This window comes from Lithobates pipiens, unplaced genomic scaffold (assembly GCF_037356315.1).
Source record: "Lithobates pipiens isolate NorthernLeopardFrog02 unplaced genomic scaffold, aLitPip1_a1.2 Scaffold_23, whole genome shotgun sequence".
NCBI lineage: Eukaryota > Metazoa > Chordata > Amphibia > Anura > Ranidae > Lithobates > Lithobates pipiens.
The window spans coordinates 103,156,847-103,177,886 of record NW_027507785.1 but is presented as its reverse complement, the minus strand read 5'-3'; the positions used below and the strand labels follow the sequence as shown (position 1 = coordinate 103,177,886).

The 21,040-nt window shown below is 39.9% G+C and overlaps 1 protein-coding gene across 2 annotated transcripts in view; it reads left to right on the top strand.

Annotated features, from left to right (window-relative positions):
- TSEN2 (tRNA splicing endonuclease subunit 2) overlaps window positions 1-21,040 on the top strand; it is a 47,832-nt gene that overhangs the window by 6,878 nt on the left and 19,914 nt on the right. For both annotated transcript variants that reach the window (XM_077452114.1, XM_077452115.1), the window contains exons 2-5: window positions 9,549-9,744; window positions 12,720-12,810; window positions 15,796-15,832; window positions 19,997-20,462. In XM_077452114.1, the coding sequence (XP_077308240.1) occupies window positions 9,559-9,744; window positions 12,720-12,810; window positions 15,796-15,832; window positions 19,997-20,462 (780 nt within the window). In that variant the 5' untranslated portion in view covers window positions 9,549-9,558. The remainder of the gene's footprint in view (window positions 1-9,548; window positions 9,745-12,719; window positions 12,811-15,795; window positions 15,833-19,996; window positions 20,463-21,040) is intronic.

Below are 21,040 nucleotides of genomic sequence, written 5' to 3'. Positions count from 1 at the left end.
CTTTCATTTGGTGGTAGTGGTATATCTCCTGGAGTTTTTTTTTTTTTTTTTTTTATCAAAGTAAAACCTGGCCTGAATAATGTTTGATTTATTTTTATTTTTTTAAATTTAGCTGTATTTCTTTTTACTACTACCAAATAACAACCCAAGATGAATTCTGCTGCTCCTGATGATCACAGCAATACCACATATGTGTGTTTTTTGTTGATTGTATCCGTAGTACAGCCCAGAAACGATGCTTATTTTACTTTATTTTACTTTATTTTACTTTATTTTTCTTTTGTTCTACCTAAAACACACTGATGCTGAAAATTAAATTACATTTTTTTTTTTTTTTTGCTCTCTCTGCAAGGAGAGAGAGATGCAATGTATCTTTCCTGTCAATTCACAGAGAGAGAAACACAGGTGTGGGCTTCACAGTGACTAATCGATGTGGTAGTCAATTGGAGGCTGCTACAGCGATCAGGTGATCTGGGAGTCTAAGGTCCTGCTCCCTGTGCTTGGGGCAGCTTCCAGCACAAAGGGAGAAAAGTTTATTTGCAGCCCCATATCAAAAAGCTCAGTCCAGTAAGGCTGCATATGTGTTAGGTGGGCATGAAGGGGTTAGGTTACTATATTTTACTCCCATCAAGCCATGGGGTTGATTTACTAAAACTGGAGAGTGCAAAATCTGGTGCAGTTCTGCATAGAAACCAATCAGCTTCCAGGTGTTTTGTCAAAGCTTAACAGAGTTGTATAGGCAGAAGTGTGTGTGTGTGTGTTTTAATGCATTAAGATAAAGAAACCTTTTTAGTGTATAGCGGCCTCCCAGCATCCCCTAATTACTTACCTGAGCCCCATCTCTCTCCAGAGATGTCCGTAAGTGGAAAATGATCGTATTGTGGGTAACCTCTTCACTTTTGACATGAGATTAGCATGGCACAAAAAAAGACGTTCGGTCGCCCGAAAATCGAAGCGTTTTTTTTTTTTTTTTTTTTAACGAGGCTTTAGCCATCCGGGACACTCCTGAGTGAGACACAGCAGCGGTGCCATTTGCGCCCGCGGCTGTCAAAGTCAGTCAGCCAATCAGGGGAGAGAGGGGTCAGGGTTCCTTGTCTGGAAGACAAAGGGAGCTGTGACTCAGCTCCAGTGCCTCCATAGAAAGCTGCTGACTGTGGGAGCACTCGATGGGGAGGGGCATGGAGCAGCAAAGAGGGACCCGAGAAGAGGATCAGGGCCCCTCTGTGCAGCTGGTTTTGGTTAGTATAACGTTTATTTTTTTTAACAAACCTTTACAATCACTTTAATTGAACAAGCTGAAGTTAGAAGCTGATTGGTTACCATGCACAACTGCACCAGATTTTACACTCTCCAGTTTTAATAAATCTCCCCCCATGTCTTTATGCAGATGGGTTTTGTACACGGGGACATTCATGCAGGAACAGAAGGTGGCCTTCCCCACGAGCTTGGGAGTGGACAATTTCCTAATGTCTTTGTATGCTGTAGTATTAAAACAGTATCTGATACTGGAAACTCAACAGTATGGAGGCTTATGAACGTAGAATACTCGTGGTGGTTAGGTATCCACAAACTTTTTTTTGTACATTTTGCACTGATTTGTTGCTGTGTGTTGGCACGACTTCCTTCCCTTTTTTTTTTTTTAATTTATTTATTTTTTTATTGTTGACTGTACTTGAAAGGTCTCTTAGTGCGTTGGAATCCTGGATTCCTGCAGTCTTAGCATTATCCGCTTTGTAAACTGCCCTGGACTGGTGTCATTAAAAAAAGAGAAACACGGTATTACAATTAGAGTTTGTAAAGCACTATACCAATAAAGGCGTTTTGTGTTATGCTTCCTGCATATGTTTGTAAGTGTCTGTGATGCAGTGTTTTTATATTGTTTTTATATTGTATGGTGCCTATAGCAATATTCATGGACAAATTTGTTGGTACTTAACCAAGCAGAGAGAAAACAATTTCTTCTGAAATTGCATAGGATTTATTGGGTAATATGGAACACATTGCTGTAAAAAAAAAAAAAAAAAAAAAAATGCTATAGCTGTCTGATTTGAAGGGTACCATCTCCAGGATCCATGTTTCAGATCTTTGCAGAGAGGGGTGATAGGATTCAGATCAGGTCTCATAAAATGCCACTTCAGAATAATCCAACTTATTGCTCTTAACCATTCTGGGGTGCATACCTCTGTTCATTATCCTGTTTAAATACCCCATGACGTACTAAATTTAAACATAGCATATGCTTTGCTCCATAATTCCGCAATATTTTTTTTTTTTTTAATTTCGTTGTTCCCTGATTGGATTAAAGGCAACCTAGTTCCAGACAAGACAAAATCGGCAACAACTCGAAAAAAACTGAAACGCACCACCTATGAAAAAAAATATTTTACCAGCAGCCACTCTACTGCTGACTCACCAAATGGTAAATAGGTGTGATCCAAGTAACTCCAAACTTTCTACACAAAGGGCCAGATTATTGTCATCCAGACTTTAGAAGGGCTGGATTCTGGCCATTTGGAGAAGAAAATGTCTTGGTGTCAGTAAGAGTAAACGAGGCCCCCACCTTGGGTATTAGGGGGAGGAACAGTGCCCCAATGTTGGTGTCCGTGGGAGGAATTGTGCTCCATTATTGGTGTCGGTGCAATAAATATTGCCCCCCCCCCCCCCCCCAAATCATTGGTATCAGTGGGAGCAGTAATGGTCTATTTTTGGTGTCAGTGGCAGCAATGATGCCCCATTATGGATTTCAGTGGGGGGGATGGTGCCCCAAGGGCTGGATAAACATTAACAAAGGGCCACATCTGCCCCCCAGGCTGCAGTTTCTAGACCACTGAAGTAACTCAACATAAACTTAAAGAACCAAAGCTAACAGAAACCCAGAAGTATGGTACAGTATTGCTTGGACCAGGCATCATATGTAGTACAAGGCTCAAATCTGATCAAGCTCTCCTCCCATGTTTCACATTTAACAAGGTAGCATTTCACCTTAAGAGGTTTTTCACCTTAATGCATAGATCCATTATGCGGCAGCCCCCAGACCCCCCCCCCGTTTTTACTTACCTGAGCCCCGTCATTCTCACCCCGGGTACAGGCACACCAGCTATGGTTGGTGTCTCTAGTCCTGAATGGATAGATTGATAGCAGCACGGCTATTGGCTCCCGCTGTTGTCAATCAAGTCTAATGATGCGGGTCCGAGTCCTGCTTTCTGTGTCAATAGACGCAGAAGCAGGACACGGCAGCGCGCCTGTACACTGTACCGAAGGAAATCTCTTCTCGAGTGCCCCATCTGAGAAGCGGAGGGACCCCAGATGAGGAGGTTAGGGGCCACTCTGTCCAAAACCAACTGCACAGTGGAGGTATGACCTGTTTATTTAACCACTTGAGACCCGCGCTATAGCCGAATGATGGCTACAGCGCGGATCTCCTTTTCCGGGACTACGTCTATTGACGTAGTCCCATGCACGCACGGCGCGCTCTCTGATCGGCGAGTCTACGAGACTCTCCTGATCACCGATCCGTGCAAGGGGTCGATCCCGACCCCTTATCACGTGATCAGCTGTCAGCCAATGACAGCTGATCATGTGATATAACGGAGCCGGTAATCGGCTATTATTCCTCCTCGCGCTGACAGCGCGTGGAAAAAAAAAAGGCGATCACCGGCGGCCGTGATCGGGACATCAGTCCCGATCACGGCCAGCTCTGCCAGTGCCCACCTGCCCCCTGCTTTGCCTGCCTGAATAAAAAATGTGTCCCCCCTGTCAGTGCCACCCAGCAGTGCCCACAGTCTGCCTCAACAAAGGTGCTGCACCCCAGTGCCACATATCCGTGCCCAGCAGTGCCGCCCATCAGTGCCCAGCAGTGCCACCTATCAGTGCCCATCAGTCCCATCTATCAGTGGTACCTATTAGTGCCATCTTATCTGTGCCCGTCTTTGCCCATCAGTGCCGCCTTATCTGTGCCCATCGGTGCTGCCTTATCTGTGCCTATTAGTGCCGCCTTAACTATGCCTATCAGTGCCCACCAGTGCAGCCTATCAGTGCCCACCAATGCAGCCTATCAGTGCCGCCTCATCAGCGCACTTCAATGAAGGAGAAAAATGACCTGTTTGCAAAATTTTATAACAAACTATTAAACATGATTTTTTTTTTTTTGCATCTTTTTTTGTTTGTTTAGCAAAAAATAAAACTCCCAGCTGTGATTAAATACCACCAAAAGAAAGCTCTATTTGTGGGAAAAAAAAGATAAAAATTGAATTTGGGTACAGTGTTGTATGCCCGCGCAATTGTCATTCAAAGTGCATCAGTGCTGAAAGCTGAAAATTGGTCTGGGACTGAGGGGGGTCTAAGTGCCCAGTAAGCAAGTGGTTAAAAAAAAAAAAAAAACACACAAGGTTTTAGTAACTCTTTAAGCCACAAGTTTCCATTTGTGAATACAGAGATGGTTTTACTTGTCAGAAATCTTGAGCTTTGTCTCATCGATCCAACAGATATTCTCCCAGAAGCATAGTGGCTTTTCAATGTGCACTTTATAAATCGTCAATTTTATTCCTTTGAACACACTGTTTACCAAGCTTTGTAGCAAAGCTGAAAGAGGGCTGAGGTAAGCCATTTAATACTGACAGTTGTGCTTACAATGGTCAACCTTTAATCTATTTGAAATCTTTATCCCAAAAGAAAATAAACTGTTTACTGCTTGGTGTAGCTGAACGCAAGAACAAAAATGTCATACATTGCAGCTTACCAGTCCTTGGATGTGCTGGCAGCATTTTTTTTTTACTTAAGGCCAAGTACATTTTCTACAAGTATAGAAACCTAGCTGTTTATTTTATCAGAAATCTAGTGTTCTTGTAACTTCCTGTGCACAGAACTAAAATCTCTACAAAACCTCTCCTCCCTATTTGATGGGAATGAGGGGAGGTATTTGTAGTCCAAATCAGAATGGCAGCCAAGGGTGTGAACCCTGCTACTTTATAGATGCAGTAAGTGAAGTGTTGTCACCCAAGAGTAGTAAGTGTGCTTCTGGCAGGTTCTCCAAGTACAAATAAAGGGGGAACAAATGCTGAAAAAGCAAACAAATGAAGCCATCACATTGAATGGCTGCTAAGCTGCACTTTATTACATTTTTGGTGGGTTTACATCTAATTTAAGCTGTGCTAGTTAGTGGTAGGCTTTAATTTTGTTCACTTTCAGAAAATCCTACTAAATTTAATAGTCCATCATCACGATGCTTGGAGATGGTCTTATAGCCTTCACCTTTTGACATGCTGGTCTATAATTTTCTATCTGATCTCGTCAGACAGCTCTGTCACTTTTTCGTTCTTTTGTTCATGTTCAGTGTGATGCCTGATGATGAGGCCAAGAAGCAAAGACATTATTTGATGCATTCATATAGTTAACTGATCATAAGATGTGTCATATGATGATCAAACAAGATTGATGACAATGCAATAAGCAATTGGACATATACAAATGATTTTATATATAGTATGTATATAGTATGTATGGATTACCGACAAATTTGTCCATTAAAAAAAATTCTTTAGCCACAAATTTAGTTCACACAATGTTCATTGTATTTCATATTGTATACAAAGGCATGCAGACCTACTGCAGTCAATACATGTTTTATTACTCCATGATTTTGTTAAATGTAATGTAAAATAATTTGTTGTGTTAAGCCATCTACCTATACTCCTTAAATAAATTCCCTTTTTTGGCAATTTTCTCTATTTGTTTTTAATAAAATTTGACAGGTTTGGTAAAGACTTGTACAAATATGTAGCGTGTTTGAATGTTGCATATACTGTAATAACACAATTTATTATCTTAAAGCGGTAGTAAACTGCCAGAAAAGAAATAAATACATTGAGCCCCCCTGCAGGCTTGTCATAACGTGCTAGTATGCACTGCATACTAGCACATTATGACAGACTTACCTGGACAAAGAGCTCTCTAGTACAGCGCTGTCACGGCTCCCCGGCGCTTCCAGCTTCACCCGGTCTGCCTTTCAGGTTCGTGGACTCCGGCTCTGTGAATATGACGTCCCTTCACAGCACATTCGACGGTGAGGTCACTGGCTGTATGAATATCTCCTAAACAGTGCAAGTTTAGGAGATAACATTTACCTGTAGGTACAATGAATATTATATGCTTACCTGTGAGTACAAGTTAAAAAGTAGGCTTTGCTTTCACTTTAACAAAAGTTATTGTGTCTACATGACATTTTTGGAAAGCTAATACAATTATTTTGTGGCCTGATAATATCGCAAGTAAAACGCTTAATTTTCAACATGAACCACGCTCACTCATTGTTCTGTATCAGTGGCATTACAGCATCGTCGGTGAATCAAAAAGTGTGTTTTGACCACCATATTCCCCCTTTGTGCATCCCCCCCCCCTTTTTTTTTATTTATTTTTTGAGACTTTCGCTGAAAAAAGTATGTTAACATCCAATCTTGTGCTTTTTAAAAAAAAAAATTATTTTTTTTGCACGCGACTGAGTATTTAAAGTGAGCACAGGTGCTTCCATTACAGTAACACCATAAAAGTACAAACACATATCGGCACTATTGAGATTCACAAGCTTTACATTTTAATACTTAATAAAGTGCTGGCTGCTTTCTTGTAATGTTTGACATGGGTGAGAATAGTGTACGGGAAATAATAATACTTTACTTTTTTACATTTTGGAATAATGCGATAGGAAGAAATTGGCATACTTCTCCCTAATAGTCCACGCCTCATCTGTATTTATGCAGAGAGCCAGGAAACATTCTCCAGGTCACGGACAAGAGAGTCCTCAAAAATTGTATCCCTCACTTTGGTGCACAAAATTGTAGAGAGCAGAAGTACTCTTGACAATAGTGTCTGAGTTGCTTTGATCCATTTATAAAGTGCTCTAAAATTCTCCACTTGGTTGCTAGTATCCATGTGAAATGCTAATTGAAAATCTTTTTCATATCCAGGCATTTTTGGGGAAAATATTTCATTAGGGATGTTGACAGGGCAAATACCTCACCAGTTAGTGAATATTTTTACACATATATATATATATTAACATATTTACATATTTCACATTGAAAAAGCACTAAATTAAAAAAAAAAAAGATTTCATTTGTAAATAACTTTTCAATGCTTTGTACCATTGCTGACAGCTGAAGTTAACACAAAACAGTTGCTGTAGATATCGGTAATTGGTATTGGCAAGTACTAAAAAAAAAAAGTATCGGTACTTGTACTTGGTGTAAAAAAAATTGGTATCGGTGCATCCTTACTTGTATTTATATAAGAATATTGTTTTTATTTTAAATTTGTAAAATTACATCAATAAAAGCAGCAATAACAAAAGGGGAACATGTGGAAAAGGAGGAACGACAGGAGCTCTGGTCCATATATTCAACAAGAGTCAGTTTAAACAGATAAAGTGACATGTGCCTTCATGCATCAGTGCTCTCCTCCCCCATCAGATGTACCCTCACCTTAAGGGCTTCAGATTTAAGCCTGAAATGTTAACAGTGGCTGATATGGATCTCTCCTTATCCCCGGCTGCTGCACATGGATCCTTCTCACTGTTACTCTTTCAACCATAGACTCCACAGCTGTCTCTTAATTATATCCACTAAGCCTCCTCAGGTTTATATATAAAAAGCAATGAGGCATACCATAGTGTAATACTGCTTTAAAACTTTAGGTTTTCATCTAAACCAGGATATTGTTCTACCTTCATTTTTTTCCAGAACCCTGTTCTACGGAAGAAGTCTCTACGTTCTCTTGATGTAGTGAGAGCAGTCAGGTCTACTTGAAGGCGACTGCTCAGATTAGAAAAACAGATGTTTTGTTTGTGTTGCCTGAAGGTCTTAAAGGACAGGCAGCATTGAAATCTACTATTTCTAAGTGGATTCGGCAAGTAATTGTTCAAGCTTATGGTTTGAGGAGGAAGATTCCACCTTTTCAAATCAAAGCGCACTCCACCAGGGCTGTTAGTGCTTCATGGGCAGTGCATCACCAGGCCTCCATGGCTCAAATCTGCACGGCCACAACTTGGTCTTCAGTCCATACATTTAACAGATTCTATCAGGTGGATGTAAAAAAGCATGAGGATATCGTCTTTGGGTGCAGTGTGCTGCAGGCAGCAGTATAGGTCTGATGGTGCCCTACTTTTGTTTGTGTCTCCTTCCCCTCAGATAGCATTGCTCTGGGAAATCCCACATAGTAACTACTATGGCTCTGTGCCCTGTGATGTACGATAAAGAAAATAGGATTTTTATAACTGCTTACCTGTAAAATCCTTTTCTTGGAGTACATCACGGGACACAGAGGTCCCTCTCTTCTTTGGATACACGTATATTGCTTTGCTACAAAAATGGAGGTATTCCCAGTAATGAGAGGGGTTATATAGGGGTGTGCCAGTGTCCATCACCTAACCCACATGGTAACTACTATGACTCTGTGTCCCCTGATTTACTCCAAGAAAAGGATTTTACAGGTAAGCTGTATAAAAATCCTATTTTTTGCCTTGTCTCCCTGTTGGAGAAGTATTTGCTTCTTGTCCTGACAGGAAGTGAGAGGAAATCTTGCAATAGCAACTCAGTTATTAATAGAACAGATGCTCTTCTTTTCTCTATCCCAAATGAAGGAATGTTGGCTAATGCTAATTTATAAAAATAAATACATGGGTACATGGATAATAACTTATTGCACTGCTGCCTGGGGATGTTCTTCTGGATGCATAGGCCAGAGTATTGGGCTCTTCAGCAAGGCGTCAAAGATTGACCCTCTCATGTGGACATAATCAAAAAAACTTTAGTGAGTATGTGCACAACTCGTGGTACAGGGTGTGCATTCTGGAAAATCCCAGAACAATTGGATGTATCCAGGACCAACACAATACCCTCTCCTTTTGCTGGGATGTTTGATATAAAATCTTCTTCAGCTGGACCAAGCCAAGCATTCTAGTGCTGATCATGTACAAATCCATGATCTTGTTTTTAAAAAAAAAACTGTTGGGTTTATAAGCAACAAAATATAGCAAAAGTATAAAAAAAAACCAAAAAAAAAAAAACCCTGCAAGCATTACCAAAAATCGCATATAAATTAACACCTCAAATCGGGTCACTTCGTCTACATTACTTTAAGCCTTTGAACATTTTTTTTTTTTTTTTGACATGTCTTAAACAAGTCAGAAATGTGTGTTAACGAGTAATCCGAATTTACTTTTAAAATTTAATATACATTATATAAAGTTTACGGCAACTTTGGCCATGGCTGTAACTCCCATCCAAGGTCATAAAGCATTTCTTTATAAATACATGTGTTGTGGGTGTTTTTCCTTTTTGTTAGATTCACATCTTCTGAATCTGGAATATGCTCTGCATATATGCATTATATGCAAATCAGATTTCAGTAACTGAAGTCAGATCTGTGAATGTTGGTTGCTCCTCTCTGTTCGTCACCCTTTGCATGATACTATTGCTGTTTTTATTATAACTATTGCTCTGATATATACTTCATGTGATATAAAAATCTTTGTGGTCTTCTCTCCTTATTAACAGCAAGAAGACGATGTCCCAGGCAATATTTCATGCTCCAAGGCGAAAGAGAAAAGTCTATGAATCCTATGAGTCTCCTTTCCCCCTCCCTTTATCTCATGATAGTTATGCAAAGGATTTCAGGATCTGCCAGGCTGAGATTATTAATAATTTCATCATTGTGAGAAACCTGGAGGATATACTGCTGCTATATGGAAAGGTGATTATACTTGTCCACTTTACTTACTATCATTACAGTACTTGGATAAATTGGAGAATGTTTCCCTGATCCAGCCTTTCATGGCCTTTCATGGTTGGATCTTGAAAAGCTGAGACGTTTTATAGGCTCTTTCAAATCTACACAAGAGACTGATAAATTCAATAATTCTATCCATATAGCATATAATGTAACCACTATGAATAGCTCTCACAGCGGTCACATAAGGAGTTGGTAGGGTAGGGCAGCCAGAAGCCATTACCAAGAGTTGTTAGAGACATCTCAGTCAGTATGTTGGGAATGTTGTGTTTACAAATGTGCGGTGGCTGGGTGTATAAGGCCCACTCTATCCACCACCGCATATATGTGTTATGCAGTCAGTAAGAGGTTAAAGTGCAAGAGGGCACCAACAAGTTAATGCAGAGTTCCAGTAAAAAAATAAATAAATCAGCAACTACAAATACTGCAGCTGCTGACTTTTTTATTAATTGAACACTTACCTGTCCCACGGTCCAGCAATGCGGGGGAACGAAGCCCCGCTCATCTCGCCCTCCTCTCTACGGTGCCGGCATTGTAACTGGGCACCCAGCTGCGGCTTCACAGCCGGGCACCCACGGCTCATTAGTGAGCCATGACTGGCTGGGCAATCATCTGGGACCTGTGACATGTCTCCCCCTTCCTGTGAGGGAGGGGGGAGAGGTGATCTCCCTTTCGGTGCCGCGGTGTACCAGAAGGAAGTGAGAGCTGAAACCCTCTAATAAGAGGGTATGCGCCCCGCCCCCCCCAAAAAAAAATTACATGCCAATGTGGCATGTCAAGGGGGTCACCTTCCCTTAAAGCTGAAGCTCCATTTTTGGGTGGAACTCCGCTTTAAAGCATAATGTTTGCCAAATCAAAAAGTGACATTATGAGCCATCAAGCAGGATCTTTTTCTAGCAAGGGCACATAGAACTCTTCTTTTTATAAAGAAGCATGGAGAATGAGTGGTGAGCTTTATGAAATTGATGTTTTGATACCCCAATTTACTAAAAGGAGTAAAGCGTGTTCACTTTCAAAATGAATTGTAACTTATCTAAGTAAAACAAAAATTTACTTTGCAAAGGATACCCTAATATGTGGAAGGAAAATAGAAAACATGTCTAACAAATCCTGTTTTTAATTTTCCTTGCACATAATTGGGTATCCTTTGCAATGTGAATGTTCACCCTAATCTCTAGGATACGTGAAAATCTACTTTAAAAATAAATTATTTACCAGATGGTACTATACCCCAGTAAAATTACATTCAATATACCCCATAACACCTAACACATGTTTCAGAGGCTGTAATTCCCTGGGCTCATTCTCACATATCTTCTGGGATTGTTCCAAAATTACATACATATGGAAACATTTAGAAAATTTCGCCTCAGTGATCTCAAATAAAAACATAAAACTAACCCTACAGAATTGCCTCCTATATGCCCCTATCCCCTCTCTTTCCACTAACAATATGAGATTGATTCATACAATCTGTGTCGCAATTCATTGGCTAATTGCTTTTCATTGGAAATCGCATTCCGTCCCCTTGGATCACCTCAAAATTAGAATTAATAACATTAATCTGATGGAAAAGATATTCCATATCACACAGAATTCCACACATTTATATAGAAAGAAATGGGATCCCTGGTTTAACCACTCTACCTCCTTTTTTAATACTCCCTGAAATTGGGTTTCTTGTACATGATTGTCTACGTTTTACTGCACTATTATGGCTCTAGTCCATCACCTTACCAAATGAAAACACTAACTTTTGCAATATATATGCACTGTATCTTGTAGAAAATTTTTTGTATCTATGGTGATTTTCTATGTTTGTCTTGATATACATTGCACTTATTATATTATATCTATGCTTACTCTTTATACTTTCTCTATGTACCAAATAAAAATCGTTTGTAAACAAAAAAAAAATTACCATGTATTACTTTAGTAAATCGGCTCAACAAAATAAATTCAGCTCTGTGTTTAAGCCACATAATACATGCTGCAGAGTATTCCGAAGTCAGAGGCAAGGAACAGTCCATTACATAGGGGAATTCTGGTTGCTACAGGAGTAGAGAAGCAGGTAAGTAAAACTGCATTTCCCCAACCCCCCCAGACCTAAACAAGCATTTAAAGAGGAACTACAGTCTGCTCACTTAATTTGTAATAAAAACATCTTTTCCATTCTGAGGCTTCCCTAAAACCACTTTGTATATTATTTTATATATACTGTGACTCTGTACTTGCCAAATATACTGCAGAAATCTCCCTCCACTGAGTCTAGCTTTAGCCATTTTAACTGTGGGCAGCTGAATATGCTGCCTGTTCACTTCCTGGATTTCCACAGATGCACACCTCCAGCTCTGCAGCTCTGATTGGTCCTCTTATGACTCCCCCCCCCCTTCTGGAAAACTCTCAGAAGAGTGAGAGAGCTGTGCATGATGTCATAAGCCTAGGCTTTTTACCAGTCAAGAAATGGGAGGTGGGCTGTATAAGGTATTTACTGGCAGAAAAAAAGTTTTACTATCCAAAGTTAAAACAGCAAGGTCAGAAGATTTAATAAAGGGAAAGTTGAAAAAATTACCGAAGGTCCGCTTTAAAGTGGAAGTAAACTCCCCTATCGTTTTCAGCCAAGGAAGCTGCCATCTTTGCCTCTGTTTAATCTTCAACTGCTATGGTGCTGCACATGTGATTCGTTATGACACCAGCCATTGGATGGTTTGATTGGCTGTGCTCTCAGCCAAACTATGTGCAGTTAGCATTCCCGGCATGCCTTTTTTTTTTTTTTAACTGTTTAAATCGATGGGTTTACTTCCACTTTAACCCTTGTAGGCAGAGGACAGCCCACTGCAAGGGAGGATTGTTTTTTTTACTTTCCCCAGAGAGTAAATATGTTGTCACAGACAAATCTAAAATTGTGCCTATATTTTATGTACCTTTTTTCTTTACAGGGATATTTTGGGAAGGGGATTTTGTCGAGAAGTAGACCCGAATATAACATTGAGCAGGGTGAGCTGAGGGTCCGGTGGAAAGGACATAATCGTAAGTATAATCATTAATGTATATAACGGATTCTACTTTGCGGGTAGGTTTCTCTAATTAAATGTACTGTAATATATTGTGCTATCTTTTTAAAAACCAATTAGAAATTGTAGTGGCATATTATAATCTTTATTAAAGATTAACGCTTATGTTTTTACATAGATATAGGTATACTAGCTGCTGACAGGGTTAGACAAACAAAGAATGCATTCATATTCCTGCTAGCACTAATGCCTGGTACACACAATGTGATTATTGGACATATGATTGTTTTTTGTTTTTTTTTGCATGCAAATCTCAAATCGAACCTGAAGAGTTTACTAAAGTCACGAAAATCTTTGTACGAAGGAATAAAAATTCTGAAGTGATGTAAAGTAGTGTAGTTTAATAATACTACATTTTTGAACTACAGATGTTCTGATTAAACAAAAATCGTACGATCTGGTATAGTACGTAACAAAAAAAAAATTTGTGCATGTCCGATCGGATGATATTGGATGAACTGCCATGATCGGCTCTCGAAAGCTGTGTACTAATGATTGTTGTACGATCGCTCAGAAAGCAGTATTTTTTGTATGATTTTTTGATTGTGTGTACGGGGCTTAAGACTCCAGCCAGTATGTAAACCACAGCAAGAGCTATAAAAACTCAGCAAAAAGCAATTTAACGATCCATACAGTGTGCATCTTGGTCTCCTAAACCATTGGAAAAACTAAAAGATTAAATTTACTATACCAAGCTAGAAATCTTATTAATTGATTTAGAAACCTTGTTAAAGCCGAACTCCCAGGTCAGATTTTTATTGCATACTTATTTTGGTCTAGCTTGGGCCAATATAAATATGCATATCTCATGCTTGAAGGGCCACTGGGGAAACTGACAATCAAGGTAGTAGTTGTTGATACTACAATGATAGCCCTTTTCTTCTGCACACCTGATCACATGAGGTCACTCGCTGGCACTGCTGCAATTCACAGAACACTTTTTTTTTTTTTTCTCAGTCTGCATGGCATATTCTGAATGAGGTAGAGATTGTGACATTACTGCCCCTCTCCACCTTGTCCAATTAGAGAGAACACCTTGTAGACCCCTTTCACACTGGGGCAGTGCGGGCGTCGGCGGTAAAGCAGTTTAGCGGCGCTTTACCGTAGTTTTAGCAGCGGTATTTAGCCGCTAGCGGGGCTGTTTTACCCCCACTAGCAGCTGAAAAAGGGTAAAAACCGCCCACAAAGCACCGCTGCAACGGCGCTTTGCCGGCGGTATAGCCGCGCTGCCCCATTGATTTTAATGGGTAGGAGTGGTGAATACAGCGCTCCTTCACCGTTCCAAAGATGCAGCTAGCAGGACTTTTTTTACCGTCCTGCCAGCGCACCACTCCAGTGTGAAAGCCCTCCGGCTTTTACACTGGAGTGAAAGGAGCCACTTTTTACAGGCGCTATTTTTAGCGCTGTAGCGCCTGAAAAACACCTCAGTGTGAAAGGGGCCATAGTCATTGGAAAAAATACCAGGCGTGCTGTGAATGGCGACAGTGTCGAGTGAGCGAATCCATGTGGTCAGTGTGCAGCGTAGCAGCTGCTGGGCACAGGACCCAGGAGATCACACTTCCCTGTCTAAGACTTTGTCTACCAGTGTCCATTCGCCTAGAGATGGCGTATAACCCAGTAGGTAATGAATATTAGCCTATCTCTGTGTCCCATGATGTACTCAAAGACAAGGGTTTTACAGGCAAGTATGATGAAAAAATCCTATTTTTGGCAGCACTATTTGATCACCACTGGGTTATTTATTATATAAACGAAAAAAAAAAGCAATATTTCTTAGTTTCTGCTATAAAACGATATCCAATAGAAAAAAATGTAGAAAGTTGAATTGCTTCATTTAGGCCAAAATGTATTCTGCCTCATCTCTTTGGTAAAAACACATATATTAACAAGTGTATATTGACTGGTTTGTGTGAAAGTTATAGCGTCTACAAACTGGTATATACAATATATTGTAATTTTTCGTTATTTTTTTTTATACTAGTAATGGCAGTGATCAGCTACTTAGGGTTGGTTCACACTGGGGCGACTTCTCAGGCGACTTAGCCGCCTGACAAGTAGCGTCCCGTTCTGTACAATGGAACTGTTCTAATCGGAGCGACACTCTCCGACTTAAAGGGCACTCTGACTTAGAAAAAGGTTCCTGTACGACTTTGGGGGCAACTTGAGGCGACTTGCATTGACTTCTATACAGAAGTCGTTTTGCAAGTCGCCGTAGCGGTCGCATCCAGGTCGCCTGAGGCAGACGCGATGGAAGTCGTGCTGCCTGAGTGTGAACCGGACTTTATTGTGGGATTGTGGGACTGTGATAGTGTGGCGGAAAATGTGACACTAGCTGACACTGGGTGGGAACTGAATAACTGACACTGACCTCATCAGTGACACTAATATAGTGATCAGTTCTAATATTATACACTGTCACTGTACTAATGACACTGGTTGAGAGGGGGTTAACAACTAGGAGTCAAAAAAGGGTTAACTGTGTGTCTAACTATTGTAATGTGTGTAATATGTGCTGATTTTTCTCCCTGCAATGCAGGGAGAAAAAAACAGCCACATCGCCACTCCCTGTAGAGAACCCTGTTTTGTTAGTAAACACAGGGCTCTGTGCTGTGATTCGTTAAGCCAATTGTCAAGTCCCCTCAATAAAGCATTGGCTGGGACCTACTGACCGGCTTGTGCTGTACCGAATAACAGCACAGATGGGGTGTCGCATGTACATGACCCGGTGCAGAGTGGCCGCCCCACCGCAGTGTATGCACATGGGGCTGTCCTCTAGTGGATATTCTGTTTTCTGCATCCGTTAAAAAAAAAACTGTATGTCATTATAGATGAGCATGCTCTAATATTGTGCTGTTTTATTGTATTCAAGTTTTATGCAATGTATTATATTACTAAATCTAGGACTAATTCTAAAATACTAAATAACTTTATTATTTTACAGCTTCTAAAATGAAACTACCAATTATTTCATCCAAAAAGTAAGTATTAATTATCTTGTAACTGCGAGGCTTGCATCATCTCTTCAATGTAAAAAAAATTACATTTTTGTATAAAGGTTTATTTTGAAAGCAATAACTACATAATATCACACTTGCCCAAATAAAATGCATTCGAAAATACTGCTGCCTGGTGATGTCATAGTACGATTCAACCCTACTCTAAAGCTCTTTTATGTGCAGCCCCAAAACTATTAAGACACTACTGAACGATTTATAATAAATTGCTGTGAGACCATCACTGTCCTCTGAGATCCATAATTATGAGCAGTTGCTTTATTGTATTTGGAACTATCTTAAATCAGAATTGCCTCAACTTCACTTGATATCAGCCTCTCGGATTCTCTATTTATGGTATTTTTAAGGTGCATAAATTAGTAAGTAGATCCAAAGAGATACATTTAAAAGAAAAACTCTTTATTTTAACAATGGTTAAAAAATGTTTAAAAACTGTTTTACAGCAAGTACATGTAGTACAGTCCTTGTAGATACAGCAAGATTGATTTGATTCCCAACGTGTTTCACCCTCAAACTGGGCTTCCTCAGGGGATGCTGTCCACTTAGAAACAAAAGCCAGTATCAATATAAAGCATTTTAGCAAAGCAATAAACAATAAAATCAATAAAGTATACAGATAATTAGACAAATAAACATACATGTGCATATTCAGCTCAGAGATATCCCTACTCACCCCAGGATCTAAGATGGATATATCGAACTGCAATCAATGGAGATTTGGGGACTCTACAAATGCCACAGCAAGCCAAGGACTACAGGTGACCATAGGAGGCATTTAAGGACCAACTAAATGAATGGTAAAAAATATTGGAAACCAGAATATCTAACAAAAAGAAAATTTGAACAAGCATCTCCAAGAAAGGAGACTTACAAAATATAGTTTGCAGAAACGTGAAACACCCAGGGACAGAATTTCCATAGCAGGCTATATGGAGCTAAACAGAATAGAAAAACACTTAATTTGTATATCCTGGTAAAATAAACCGACATCCCAAACATTTAAAGCAGATGCTTCATACTGAAACAAACAAATCCCTAAACAACATGTGATAGCAGTGAAAGAGTACTGTATCATTAATGTGCAATATATGAAGAATCGTTGTTTAAAAAGGTAGTACCCAAAGTCCTGCAGTGTGTGAGCGTGTCCCTGTGGTTCTGGCAGTTGTAATGGCTGAAACAGGCAGCCTTAAATACCCCCCCCCCCCCCCCCCCCCGCCCAATCCGACCAGCAACCAGCGTGTCCGGTTCATATGTAAAAGACACTATTGACCTCTTGAAGCTTATTGAGGGTATTCACATCCTTAAATATACTTAAACCAATAGCCATTGATGTCAAGAGTCTGTATAATACAATCCAACATGAGTTGGGACTTCGTGATATAGCAGAACATCTACATGAACGGGGCATTTCTGCTTACAAATACAATGAATTACGAGGAGTGTGTTTGGTCTCTCCGACTACCCCGGGTGCAGGGAGTTGCCATGGGGACACATTGTGTCCACACAATGAATTTATTCACCTGGGAAGATATCAGAAAATACCTGGAATATATCACCTTCCATCGATATATTGAAGGTATGGTCGGTTACTTATCAGGAGTTGATTGAATTCATGAACATCATAGGTTCAAACAACTATAATCTAAAATTTACAATGTCTTGTGACCAACAATCTATCACATTCTTGACGTTACAATTTTTATAGACTCAAACATTTCCCTGTTCAGAAAGCTGCTGGCAACACTCTTTTGCACACCTCCATCTATCTTCCCCAGCCTCTTGTTAAGAGCCTTCCCTACAGTCAGTACACAAAACAGAAACAAGAGACAAGTTATTAATAAATATTGGCCATTGTTATTGGCTGACCCCATAGTAAATAAATACGTTGAAAAACCACCACAAATCACCTATAGATGACCAAAATCCTCTACGGATCACCTTGTCCTAAGCCATTATACAGTCTCTAAACCATCTATCGTGACCCCTGGCTCATTTTCGTGCATAAAGTGTGACCATTGCAAATTTATAGCTAATAGTGAACAGTTGTGAATACCTAACAATCAATTTACAGAATTAGGCATAGAGTAACACGTCAGACCCTGGCATTATATAAATTGAATAAAATGTAATTGTAACAGTTCCTATGTTGAGAAAACCAAACGGCCATTCTAAACTGATTGCCGGCGGCACAGTGGCACTCCTGCACGAATCACCACAGCTGTACGGTGGGAGCTTTAAGGAGTATAGGGCACGCGAGATGTAGGAGCTTGTTTTCGTGGCCGGTGGCCACGATCGCTACTCGCAATTGCTCCTGAGAAGGAGAGAACGGAGATCTGACAATGTAAACAGACAGATCTCCATTCTGTCAGGGGTGAGGAGAGCGATCTGTTGTTCCTAATGCTTAGGAACAACGTTCGCTCTCCCCACCCAGGCAGTCCCATCCCGCTAGAGTTAGAATCACTCCCTAGGTAACACATTTAACCCCTTGATCGCCCCCTAGTGTTAACACTTTCCCTGCCAATGACATTTATACAGCAATTTATAGCACTGATCGCTGTATAAATGTCAATGGTCCCAAAATAGTGTTAAAAGTGTCCGATCTGCCCTGTTTCCTATACGCTCAGCCGCTGTTATGTCTGGGGTGAAATTTTACCCTCCAGCCACTAGAGGGAGTCCATCCTGCCCTCCCGCAGCTTGAGCTTTAGGACCCAGCACCGGCTTAGAGGACAAGGGAAATAATGCGAGGTGTTTTTGTCCGTATCCGGCTGCGCTGGTTGGTTGGGGGGTATTTAAGGCCGCTTGTTTCGGCCATTACAACTGCCGGAACCACAGGGAAAAAAAAACACACCACAGGACTTCAGGTACTAGCCTTTTAAACAAAGATTCTTCATATATTGTACGTTAATGATACAGTACTCTTTCACTGATATCTCTTGTTGTTTGGGAATTACTTTGTTTCAGTATGAAGCATCTACTTTAAATGCTTGGATGTTGGTTTATTTTACCAGCATGTACAAATTAAGTGTTTTTCTATTCTGACTGTTTAGCCCCATATATGAGTATCCTGCTTTGGAAATTCTGCGTCCCTGGGTGTTTCAAGTTTCTGCAAAACTATATTTTGTAAGTCTTTTTTTGGAGATGTTTGTTCGCATTTCTAATTTTTGTTCTGGTTTCCAATATTTTTTACTATTCATTTAGTTGCTCCTTAAATGCCTCCTATGGTCACCTGCAGTCCTTGGCTTGCTGTAGCATTTGTAGAGTCCCCTAATCTCCACTGATTAGTTTGATATATCTATCTTAGATCCTGGGTTGAGTAGGGATAGCTCTAAGCTGAATATGCACATGTATGTTTATTTGTCTAATTATCTGTATACTTTATTGATTTTGTTTTGCTAAAATGCTTTATATTGATACTAATGTATATATCTTTTTCTATTAGAAGTCTTTTGTTTCTAAGTAAACAGCATCCCTTGAGGAAGCCCAGTTTGAGGGGGAAACATGTTGGGAACCACATCAATCTTGCTATAGCCATAAGGACTGTACAACATGTACTTGCTGTACAACATTTTTTAAACATTTTTTAACCAGTGTTAAAATAAAGTGTTTTTCTTTTAAATGTATGTCGTTGGATATACTTACTAGTATATGCTCCTTAAAAAATACCATAAATATTTCATTACTTCTTTATCTCAGAGATGTAGAGCAAATTTTGGTGTTTTGGCCATGGTTAAGAGATTATCCTCATATGACTTAGTACTTGGTGGCAAAACCCTTGTTGGCAATCAGAGGTCAGACGTTTCTTGTAGTTGGCCACCAGGTTTGCCTTCTTCAATACTTTAAGTACTAAGTCATGTTTTGCAAAGGGGTCAAATACTTATTTCACTCATTAAAATGCAAATCATTTTATAACTTTTTTGAAATGCGCTTTTCTGGATTTTTTTGTTATTCTGTCTCTCACTGTTAAACTAAACCTACCATTAAAATGATAGACTTATCATTTGTCAGTGAGTAAATGTACAAAATCAGCAGGGGATCAAATACTTTTTTCCCCTCACTGCATATGCATTTTATCTGTACATTTAGTGATTTGCCTGGAATTCATCTTTACCAATCATAAACTAATTATAGATACCAGCGTCACGTGGAGTGGGCTAGAAGTCTCTTGGAAGAGCAAGGAATGGACAGGAGTTCTGCTGACAGGCTACTTGGAGATTATTGCTCTCCGCTTGATTTGCCAGAGGATAAAGATGAAACAGTGGATTCTGTGGACCTTAAAGCTCAGGAAGAACTTAATACTGCAGATGAGGTTTTGGAAGGTAACCCCCTTTTTGATCCTTTATCAAAGTATAGCTCACAGGAGCTAGAAGCTCAGGAACCATATATTGTACCAGATATAGAAGTTCTGGAGAAGATGCATTGTCATAGGCATGATGACTTGATCGTACATTGTGGCTGTAGGCCAGCAAAACAGACTGTTCAAGATAATGCTCCTAAGAAAAGTGTAATCGATGGGCAAGAGCATGAATATGTATTGGTGGAAGAGGAACAAGACACTGCTGGTCTAAAGGATGAAGATGTGCAGGAGTCCAAAAATGTAAGTTTTCCTGGCACTAAACCTGGCTACAAACCCTGAGCAAGTATTACATAGTATGTGTTATATAATTAGAGCAATGGTTGTAATAGTCATTATATTCAATAATCTAGTGATAAAAATTTCCCTTATGCTGAAAACCAAAAAACTTTGTGTCTAGGAAATTGGCCAGAGGTTTTGTGACTGGCCATAAAAGATCGCAGATAAAAAGGTATTTACAGGCATCGGTTTACATGAACCCTTACACAGCGTAGGATGCACCCATGAAATGGGAACTTTTTTAACTTTGGAGTACGTTGGCAGGGCTGTCCCAGGAGACTGGGGAACTCCTTGGAGTGCAGGGGGGGGCTGTAGAATGTTAACAGCTGTGTAATATAAAAGGGGAGCGTGGATTGTGTAATGTAAAGGGGGATTGCGTAATTGTAAATGGGGTCTGAGAAATATAAAGGGTGGCTGTGTAATGTTAAGGGGGCTGTGCCATTTAGTATTAACTGTTCTAAATAAATAATGTTGTCTGCTGTGTTCCGACTTTGTTACATGCAGGGAGTGTCCTTTATTTTATTTTTTAAGAGCAGATAAAA